General features: G+C 40.8%; 3 protein-coding genes across 3 annotated transcripts; 1 reads left to right on the top strand and 2 right to left on the bottom strand.

The window, feature by feature from the left end:
- Positions 1 to 2,860: 2,860 nt before the first annotated feature.
- LOC108563309 (tetraspanin-11) lies at positions 2,861 to 4,499 on the bottom strand. Its single transcript, XM_017921942.1, has 6 exons — positions 4,418 to 4,499; positions 4,002 to 4,223; positions 3,762 to 3,944; positions 3,502 to 3,711; positions 3,062 to 3,441; positions 2,861 to 3,008 (listed from the first exon to the last, which is right to left on the bottom strand). Exons 1-5 carry the CDS (start codon positions 4,472 to 4,474, stop codon positions 3,124 to 3,126), a joined length of 990 nt encoding a protein of 329 aa, XP_017777431.1. The 5' UTR covers positions 4,475 to 4,499; the 3' UTR covers positions 2,861 to 3,008; positions 3,062 to 3,123.
- A 1,383-nt stretch (positions 4,500 to 5,882) lies between these two features.
- On the bottom strand, positions 5,883 to 7,082 carry LOC108563311 (NADH-quinone oxidoreductase subunit B 2-like). Its single transcript, XM_017921944.1, has 4 exons — positions 6,966 to 7,082; positions 6,473 to 6,783; positions 6,230 to 6,418; positions 5,883 to 6,165 (listed from the first exon to the last, which is right to left on the bottom strand). Exons 2-4 carry the CDS (start codon positions 6,781 to 6,783, stop codon positions 6,027 to 6,029), a joined length of 639 nt encoding a protein of 212 aa, XP_017777433.1. The 5' UTR covers positions 6,966 to 7,082; the 3' UTR covers positions 5,883 to 6,026.
- Positions 7,083 to 7,122: 40 nt separating this feature from the next.
- On the top strand, positions 7,123 to 8,476 carry LOC108563310 (RNA-binding protein with serine-rich domain 1). Its single transcript, XM_017921943.1, has 3 exons — positions 7,123 to 7,298; positions 7,384 to 7,500; positions 7,562 to 8,476. Coding segments are annotated over exons 1-3 (945 nt in total). The 5' UTR covers positions 7,123 to 7,296; the 3' UTR covers positions 8,388 to 8,476.
- Positions 8,477 to 10,872: the final 2,396 nt, after the last annotated feature.

Here is a 10,872-nt window from a genome sequence, read left to right as displayed (position 1 = left end):
AACTTGCTCCTGGAACGAATTAAGTTCGTTGTGTGAGGCACCACTGTACTGATATAATATTATTTCTACATTAACTACCAAAAGCGAAATTAACTGTCGAAATTTCAATTAAAAGTTTTCGTGTCGTGTCGTGTCAATTACAATTTAAAATAAACTAATAATTGCTGCGCTCAAATCGAAATCGTAACTTAATTGCGAAACGTATCTAAGAAATACTAACTAAGCGTTGATATTAGATGTATGTGAGTGGAGGAGGAAGAAAAGAAAATTTCAGGGAATTGCCGTAAATCGGAGTGCGCTCGTTGAATATGTTTATGTGTGAGAGCACTTGTTGAAGACGACCATGTGTGTAATAAAGAGGGACCTGAACCAAGTGCATTAAAACAGTGCTTGCTCGTGGAGGACTCAAAGTATGCAGAGGAGGTCGGGTCCTCCGTCCCCTCCCCATCGTTTCTGTAACATCTATTTTATTCTGGTGCTGCTGCTGACACTGGATTTCTTTCCATCGAAACGCGCGTCGTTGTTCCATCGAACAATAAGGCATAACTGGACGAAACTGTTGTGTTGTTACTGTTACCGTTTCGCGTCCGTTCACATTGCATACGCTTTTCTCTCTTCTTCGATTGAACCGTATCCACAAGCTAATGTTGAAATTACGCTGTTAGATTTACGAATTAAAGAGAGCAAATAACAGCAACAATTGAGCAACATCGAAATGCACACCGTATAAACGTAGTCGAAGGCGAGATTAGTGACGTTAAAGCTAAGATAATTCAACAACAATTGAATACTTTCATATCTATCGGAAACGTAATTAGCAGATGTCTATTTACAATTTGATTATTATTGAACTCGATGGATGGAATGTTTAACTTAGTAATTATTGAGTAATGATGATTTTGAAAGTATTCAATTGTAGCCTACATTGTTTTGGAATGTATTTAGAAGTTTATGGGGGGTTGATGAGATGGTAAAGCAAAAGAATTGAAGAAATCGTTTTCTGCGTCACGTAATTAGTTGGTTATAAGGAAATGAGCTCGGATGGAATTACAGTTTCTTGAACGCAGTTTCTTCTGTAGGAAGTGCGAGTTTATAAATCGTAAATCATATCACATGGAGAGAAGCGCGAGGAGCACTTGTTGAGATAGTGTGCTGGTGCGAGAGATGGAGAAAGAGCGAGAGAGAAAGCCGGATAAAGAGATGGACGGATGAAAAGTTGTTGATGTTTCTGGTTTTCGTGCGTAACAGTATGAAATGATTTCCTGAGAGCCCGTCCGTCCGTCCGTCTCCCTCGGAATGGGTTTGTCGTACAAGATTAAAAAAAAAACCCTGAAGGGATGGATGTCGTTAGGAGGGTGAAGAATGTGCAAAAGGGAGTGAACGAGGGAGAGAGAGTGAGATAGAGGAGGGACACACACAGGGTATGTGTGCGTGTGTACGTGAGCAACGAACGATCCTAGGCGGCGTGAAATATTATAGGTGCAGTAAATGCGTCGTTATGAAAGAGCAGGATGAGGGGGTGAAGTGTATGAAGAGAGTAGGCGATGGTGCAGTAGTATGAAAGCAGCCCCATCGTTCTAATAAACTAATTCTACTTCTACGCTAAGCGGTAAACAGTGATAAATCTTCAGGTATCGCACCTGTCCACGACAGCTTGCCTCTTCGGTGGTATAACCTCGGGATGCAGCGGCGACAAACCCGGCTGTTGGGGGGCTACAGGGGGCACTCCACCCTCTAAACAACCCCCCTGGCCGGAGCCTCCTCGCTCCAGCGTGAAATCCTCGCAAGCACCACTCTTACATCGCGCGACGCCTTCGGAGCGCTCTTCTCGCTGGCTTCGTCAGGACGCGTGGTGGATCACTTCGCTGCTGCTGCTGCTGCCGGTCTTCTGCAGGTCTTCGGCGAAGCTGCTAACCTCCGTCGACAAACTCGGCGCAAGCAAACAATTATACTACCATCTCTTTCTCCTGCTGCGTGTCCAAGTGCACGTTCGCATGGTCCCCATTCGAAACGCGCCTCGCCATCGAGGAGGAACTACTTCAAAACAAATCCTCGCAAAACAGAAACTCCACCGCGCACTATATTCCTCGCGCGTCGACAAGTTCCAATTCAAAAAAAAAAAGAAAGAAGAAAAATCAAAAGTCCATGTATCGCGCGGATGAAAAAACGTAAACAAGAAGCATCGTCGTCGACGTTTGTTGTCCTCTTCCGCTGCTGCGTCGTTGCTTGGTTGCGGCGCGTTCGTAGTTTGTTTCCGAATGTCAACAAGTCCAGCGAGAGAAGAGAGGTTAAGATGTTCCTCTCTCTACGGGGAACAATTTCTTTTGATTCCGCTGCTGCTGCTGATGACGACGACGATGTCCACGACTGCACCACATGCACACCACACACACGAACCACACGCACTGGCTTATATTATTACAATTTCTTCTCCTACTCTCCGACCACCAACAACTCAATTCTCGTTCCGCAAGACCGTTTCGTTTACTGACGCAGCGAGCGAGCTCACTTTCGCTGCGACGGCGACTGCGGCCATTTTTCAGATGCCACTGCTGCCACCTGCCACACTTTCGAAGCGTGCGCCACGCCACACGAACCCTCCCGACCGAAAACACGAAAGCGCTTTAGAAGACCAGAGACCAGGCAACCAAACGTGCACCAATTTAAATTTCGAAATCCCTAAACCAGTGTTTCTCCATTTAATAATTAGAATACAGCGAATTAATACTTTAACGCAACTACCCATATCATTTTTATGTATTGATCTTAATAATTATTGCATACGTTAAGTGGTTTATTAATAATAATGTAATGTAGTAAGGTAGAAAATAACTAGGTGTATTTTTTTTGGAAGGGTTTCTTTTTCTTTAATGCAGTCAGTGGACAACAAAAATGTAGTATTTAGAGATGGGGAGGTAAAATTACACGTAACGGTTCGTTTTTTGTGAAGTGGCTATTCATGCGTAGATGTTGCACCTGTGCCGCCACACCGCACGCATCACGACTACCTGAAAAACGAGATTTTTGTGAATTTTCCTTTTTGGCGATCGCGTTTACGAACCAGAGCATTGATTCCACCTCGTACGTCCTTTTGGGGGCGCACAGACCCCGCAACAGCAACCATCATGCCTTCTCGGAGAGGTGATAGTTGCGGCGGAAGCTGTTCGTCATGGTGTAGGCGTGATTGCTGTAGCTGAAAGGTTCGCGACTTCGCGTGCTCAAGTAGATGCTGTCGCCGACGTTCCTTTTCGGCGCTTCCTCTTCCACCATTTCCATACTCTGCTGACGATTCTTCATGTTGTGCCTATGCTTGTAGAGTCTGGTGCAAGCGAGTATCGTGCTCAGGAGAACCACGAACTCGATCAGAACCATCACCAAACCGATGATCAGAAAGATGATGTACTGCTGCTTGAACCAATCTTCTAAATGCAACGAACAACCCTGAAAATATAGCAAAAAAAAAACTTTAATTATCAGCTAAGTTTACTATTTAATATTTACATCAGAGTGTCTGAAACCTTGCTGCTGCTCCACTTCAACCGCTTGACAGAGGCTCGTGTTGATGGGTCTCGGATCCAAATAGGCGGAGGGATGATGAAGGTTGTCCAATTTGCAGCAAGTGAGAGGGACTTTCAGCCGTGGACCCAACGACTCCAAACGCCAACTGGAAGTGTCGTACTCGCCGCCACTCGTGATGCCGCAACAGCTGAACTGAATAGATCGATCGATCAAATGAATCGAAAACAATCGCTCCATCTTACCAGTGTCTGTGCAAGATCGATGGCGGCCGTGAACTGCTCTTGTCCGGCCACGCCGTAGTTGGCCTGAAGGACTCTGACCAGCTCCTCGGGGACGATGCCCAAACCCAGACACTGCGGCCAGATCCAGGCGATCCCGTACAGAGCGCTTTCGGCCACCAGCACCAACAGGACCAAAAGGAAATACTGTAAAACGTATGATTTCTTTGAGAAACACGTATTTCGAGCATTACATGTCTTTACAATAGTCAGCGTGCAGAAGCTGTAGAGGCACGAGGCCCAACATCCGAGGACTCCGGCGCACGCCAGGATCAATCCGGCCAATGCGAAGCCTACAGCGAGGTAATAGAGTAGCGGATGGGGGAGGGTGGTGAGAGGACCTTGAGATAACAATCTCGAGAGAAGCACTCTTCCTGGATCCAGTAGGATCACTGAGCCGCCTGTGATTAAAACGCATCCGCAAGCCTAAAACAAACGAAACAAACATTGACGTTCACACTATAGTGATTTTCAAACTATAATAGATAGAGTTGATCTAAAAGTTGCTCATGAATCTAACATTGAATGTTGTTGAGCTGTTGAGAAAAAGCAATGTTTTCACATTTCATTGAAAACCGAAAGATGTATATAGCGAATATTGAAAATATGTATTATCTTACCAAGAGGAGGAAGTTGGTGAAGGCCAGTAAGGCTTTGCTTCCTATCAGGGAAACCATAATGATAATCGTTGAAAGATGAACGAAACAGAAAACTCTTGCCACTAATTGAAGATTCACATGTCTGTTTGCAAATCGTAAACCGAATTGAATAAATTACAAAAATACATGATGGGAAATATCGTTCGGAAACCGTTCACTTTTGGCGATTGTTCTTTCTCAATGGTAAATTGATCATTGAAGAGTTTGAGATCGTTGAATGTGTGTTGAATTTAACTTGTTTTTGCAGTGTCGCTGCGTACAATGTTTGCCGATGGATGGATTTTACGTGTGTGGGCAGAGAGCATCAGACAGGAAGGAAATTGCAATTAGCAGAGCATGAAGAGAAGGCGCGCAAAGTGGGGTGGCTATGATGTACGTGTGCCGATGAGGAATGAACGGTGCGTAGCGCGCCAACAATAGACCTGAAAAGAGAAAACCAATTCTTCCATTATATTCAATTTTCACTGTGCTCGTCTCTCTTTATTACACTTCTTCTTTTCGAATTCCTGACGCACACTTGCTGCATGCACTTAAACTCGTTTCGATAACTAGACCAGATTAGACACCTTCCTTCTTCCTGCAATCCATCAATTCACCTGTAAACTTCAACCTGCATTCTTTTCACATTACAAATCCAATGAATTACACCGATTTCATGAAGAGACGACGAACATTCAATTAAAACTTTACACAGTTCGTTTCAATTCAAACGCAAAAGCATAATTGATTCGCCCATGGACGCACTGAAATTATAACAACATAATAATTAGCAACGACGCGTTTAAAGTTCAAGATTACAATTAATTAAAATGCAAATCATTTTAACAAAAACTTAATTACAATAATTTAAATTCAAATGACTTTTATCAATTCATATATTTGCTAGCAGATGGCGGTTGTACAATAAATTAGAAATCGATAGAATGGTGAATTACACATTTTTAATATGATGAAATTAACAAATTGTTGTAATTAAATATGTAATTGCGACTGGACAGCGACAAAACGTTAACTAATGAATAGCTGTTGTTCGTTTCTCAGCTAAAGTCATCTATCGGTGAGACCTGAAAACTTATAGTTGAGTCATTTTAACGCTGTTTAATGTTCGCATTTCTTATTCGATCAACAAATTAATTAAAACGTTCTTCATCGATTTACAATTGTACAAACAACGTGTTGATTGGTTGCTAATCGATTGAATAATTATACCTGTTCAGCGACATCGGTTGCATAACTGATTTTAAATATTTCAAGCTATACTACCCTCTTTACATTATATTTTTTTATTGTAAAATTTTGAAAATCTTTATTGTCCAAATTAAAAAACAATGATTGAGTAGAGTTAAAATTGTGTATTATTATTATTAGTTTTGTTGTTGAGTTATTATTTTCTTTACGGTGATCGATAAATTACAGAATATCTTTGTTTTCGTTTCGATAGAAGATGATTATTATATCAACATTCACAGAGGTAAAGTACAACGTGGGTATCTCCTATTAAATATTTACAGAGCTTTTATTAGGACGATGTCATAAATTATCTAGTTTGCACAAGTGCGTATGCATTATTTTACTTCCTGTACCACATCTGTATTGTGTTCATTCGCTTAATTTTCTTCTGCAGCTGCAGAACTCCGTACATGAGGGCTTCCGCCGTCGGTGGACAACCGGGCACGTAAATGTCCACGGGGATAATCCTATCGCAACCTCTGAAAAATGCGTATTTTTTTTTGCCATTAAATTTGCTTCTTCCTAAGAGAAACAAATATTTACCTCACAACAGAGTAGGAATAATGGTAGTAGCCACCGCCGTTGGCGCAGGAACCCATGGAAATAACCCATCTCGGTTCTGGCATTTGATCATAAACTTTCCTCAGAGCCGGTGCCATTTTATTGGTAACAGTTCCAGCAACGATGATAACATCGGCTTGCCTGGGGGAAGCTCTGAACACCACTCCATACCTAAAATATCAACAATTACTCATCAGATGCCAGCAATGTTTTGGTTCTGTTCACCTGTCCATGTCATATCTGGGGGCGGCGATGTGCATCATCTCCACGGCGCAGCAGGCCAGACCGAAGGTCATTGGCCACATGGAGCTCTTTCTGCCCCAATTGAGAAGATCGTCCAATCGAGCCATGGTGTATTCAGCCATGTTGCTGGTCTTTTGGAACGGGGAGTAGGGTTTGTACTCTGATTTCACTGCAGCTTTCGTAGACTGCTCCCTCTTGGCCAAGCCTGCGATGCTGCTGCCATTGCACAGGGCTTTGATGGCATTGCTCACGGCCAGATTCTGGGTACACGGCACCAACGCTGAGCGCAACATCTGCAAAAACAATCGCTGAACGAGTTAGCACCGCACAAACTTCACCTATCCTGTCATATAAGTTGGGTTAGGAGAAAAGTCACCTTGAACCAAGTTTTCGGCAAACGCAGGTGGATTCGAGGACGGAAAATGGAAAGGGCTGAATCAGAACACGTGCGGGGATCAAAAACAGGTAAATTTACCTTGCTTAGCTCTATTCTTGCACTTAAAATTGACGTTTTATAGGTGATATTTACGTAATAAACACAGCCGCAGAACCAGGGATTTTCTGGGCCGAAATGTTGGCTGCATTGAATGGATGGTCACCATGCAAAGCAGGCATTTTTCATCCCTACCACCACCGACGTATTCGTTTCGTTCTTCTTCTGTTACGAATCGTTACGAATTGGTTAAATGTTACTAGAAAAAAGAAGTTTAGTTAAAAGTAAGTTATAAGTGGATTCATCGAGAAACGACGAGTCTCTCGAATTGGAGAAGACGATTGTTTCCATCAAAGTCGGAGCGGCTAGAAAGATGTAAGTATTATTATTGTGTTTGTATTGAATGAGGTTACGTTTTGTTCGAGGCGTTAGTACAAGCGTTGTTTTTGTTTTTGTGCAGGGCCAAGTCGAAAACTCGTTCAGAATCTGAAGGAGAGGACAAGGAGAAGAAGCAGGAAAGGGGCAGAGATAGGAAGAAGAAAACCGACTCGAGCAGCAGTGACAGTGATAGTGGAAGGTAAATTAATTAATTTTATATAATTACTTCTTTTGGAATTAATTTTAATATTCGGTTATAGTTCATCTGACAGTAGTTCTTCGAGTGATTCACCATCATCAAGCTCTTCAAGTTCTGGCTCCAGTTCAAGGTCCAGCAGTTCCTCATCGGACAGCTCCTCGTCGAGCAGTGAGAGAACTAGGTCCAGACCTAAGCGTAGGTCCAGGTCTAACAGCAAGGCAAATCGCAAAAGCAAAGAGAAGAAAGACAAGGATTTGAGCAAGAGTAAGGACAAGGATGATAAGGATGGCAAAGAGAAGATTGAGAAGGAGAAGGATGGAAAGGATAAGAGGAAGTCGACTGACGTGAAGGACGAGCCGGGCAAGGGTAAATCCAGGTCGAGATCTCGTTCGCAGCGAAAGAAGCGCCGTCGCAGGTCGCCGACCCCGAGACCGACGAAGATCCACATCGGTCGATTGACGCGCACCATCAACAAGGAGCACATCACCGAGATATTCGCCACGTACGGCGTCATCAAGAACGTCGAGTTCCCGCGTGATCACGTGCACGGCAACTTGGGACGCGGCTACTGCTACGTCGAGTTCGACACCGCCGACGAGGCGGAGAATGCCATGAAGCACATGGACGGCGGTCAGATCGACGGACAGGAGATAACTGCTGCTCCCGTGCTGATGCCCAAACCGCGACCTCCACCACCGAGACGCAGTCCGCCTCCGATGCACATGCGGCGTCAACCGATGCATCATCGCCGCACTCCGCCCCGCTTCAGGAGGCGCTCGCCGCTGAGACCGCCCCGTCGCAGTCCTCCACGTCGTCGTCCGCACTCTCGCAGCCCACCGCCGCGTCGCAGGAAGCACAGCAGGAGTAGCTCTAGTAGCTCCAGATGAGACGAGGCCCCCTATTATCACAAATTCAAGCAGAAGTTTAGTTTCTATTGATGAAACTAATTAATGACCGATATATTTCATAATTACTATTAAGATGTTTTTTTTTTCTCTTCATATATATATATTATTAGTATATGTGTGCACCCATTCTTCCTGTAAATATTAGTTTTGTAATGCAATGAAAAATCTACGTGTCTAAACTAATAGTCGAGTAGAGATTATATAAATTGAATTTAGTGTATAGTAAAAGCACACTTGATTGATGTATTTTCTCGTAATTTATATAGAGAATTGATGTCAAAATATCTAAATGCATTCGAAAAGTAATTAAATTAGTTTGTTACATTACATAACTTGATAGCTTACAGATTGGAGAAGAAATATAGAAATTAATTAATCTTAAAACTGTATGATTTCAAACGTATTTAAGATTATAACAAAAGAAATAAAAATGTGTGTTTTCTTTCTAATTTTGGTCTTTTCTTTACTTCTTTTAAAATTAAAACAGTTTGTTGAGTGGGATGTGGAAATGAAGAGAGCGCTCTGCTTTTTGTTTTATATGACTAAATGTTTCTAGTATATAGAAACAATATTTGTATTTTTTTTTAATTTATATATTACAATCACTGATTCTCACGAATCATACACATATAAAATGGTCTGCTAGCGCTTTAGGGGGGGGCGGTGGTGGTAGAAGGGATGGTTTTGAAGATTTCTTTTGTTTTATTAGGGGGTGGGGGTGGGAGGAGGAGACACTAATCTTTATCTTCTCTTCGGTCGTTGATGATGGGAAGAAGGGTTGTGTTTGTTTGAATGTTTCCAAGGGAGAAGAGAGAAACTCTCGTACGTACAAATATAACATATTATCATCAAGTACAATATCTACAAAGACAAGAGGCTTTTCTTCGAATTATTATCTACACGCGCGCGCTTACTTAGTTTTCTTTGTTTGTTTCCCCTTTCATTCGCTCAGCTACCAACCAACCAACACACTCGAATCTCATAAACTTTCTCACTCTCTCTCTCTCTCTCTTTCTCTGCTATATCAATCCGCATTTCCCTTCTTCATCGTGCATTGACAGAAGAAAAACTAGAATGTACACTGCATGCATACCACGCAAGTTACGCTACTTTCGTCGTTGAGATTATCTCCATCCCTCCCACCATCTCTGAACAAAATTATAAAATAAAAACTCGTTGTCACAAAAATCAATTGATTCGTTTAGAATCAAGAAAGAACGCATAAGTGTAAATAACAATAATGTGTGAATTCCTCCCGTGGTCCTCCTCAAATATATACAATATTTGCTTTATATTTCGCCAAATTCAAAAGTTTTAAGTACACAAGTCGAGAACATTTTAGAATCGCTACAAAGTAACAACAAAAAAAAAGAAAAGAAAACCGAAAAGAAAAATGTATATATAATGTATATCTACAATCGCTTCGAACTTCATAATATAATAATATATATATAATAATAATAAATTACAATGAATAAATAATCAACATTAATTCTAAAACGTTCTTAATACAGTAATTTACAAAATAATAAAGTAAACAAAAAAGAAATGCATCTTTTGTACACGAAAGAAAGTGAAATTTTTAGCGTTGTTGTTTTGTTACTTTCTTCTTAATCTTGAGAAGATTGCTTTTGTACATTTTTTGTTTTTTTTTTGTACAATGAAATGTGGGGTGGGTGGGTTTTGCGTTTTATTCGATTAATATTTAATTTCTTTTCGTTATGAATAAATAAAATAATGCTCTGAGATTATTATTGTTATTGGTGGTGGTGGTTGGTATGCATGCACAAAGCACACTTGAACAAACGACAAATTGAAAGAAACATTATAATATAAAACAAACGAAAAATAAATAAGTCTAATTCATATATATATATATAAAAATATATATATATGTTTGTTTTTTTTTTGTATATATATAAATTATATAATTACGCTATAAATTAAATAGTTAAAACGAAGTAAAAATAATGAGCACTATATATGTGTATATATATATATATTATATATATATTTATAATTAAGATAAATAAAAAAAAAAAGAAGTTTAAAACTCGGCAGTCTTGATTAAACGAATCAAATAAATTAATTTTGTTTGTTGGGAATCGTTATTGTTACGCGGTCTTTTCATCATCCAGCCACAACAACAAGCTCGAATTCTCTCTTTCTATAAATCTCTCTCTCTCTCTCTCTAAATATGTGTGTGTGTGTGTTTTTTTTATATGTATTGTTTCACATTTTTTGCTTTCTTTGTTTATTTATTTCCCAATCAAATATCGTAGTAGTAGTAGTAGTAGGTAGTTATAGTAGTATGTATACTATGTACATTCGCATGAGAAGAGAAGCCCACTGAAATAGATGCTTCGTCAATTATTTGAGTTTTGTTACAATAAATAAATAGACGGAAACGGTGGGGTTTCTTTGGGGGGTGTGGGGAGGGTGGACGGTGATTAAATCAAAATGG

This window comes from Nicrophorus vespilloides, unplaced genomic scaffold (assembly GCF_001412225.1).
Source record: "Nicrophorus vespilloides isolate i.1.1-1 unplaced genomic scaffold, Nicve_v1.0, whole genome shotgun sequence".
Taxonomy (NCBI): domain Eukaryota; kingdom Metazoa; phylum Arthropoda; class Insecta; order Coleoptera; family Silphidae; genus Nicrophorus; species Nicrophorus vespilloides.
This window is presented reverse-complemented; position numbering and strand designations above follow the sequence as displayed.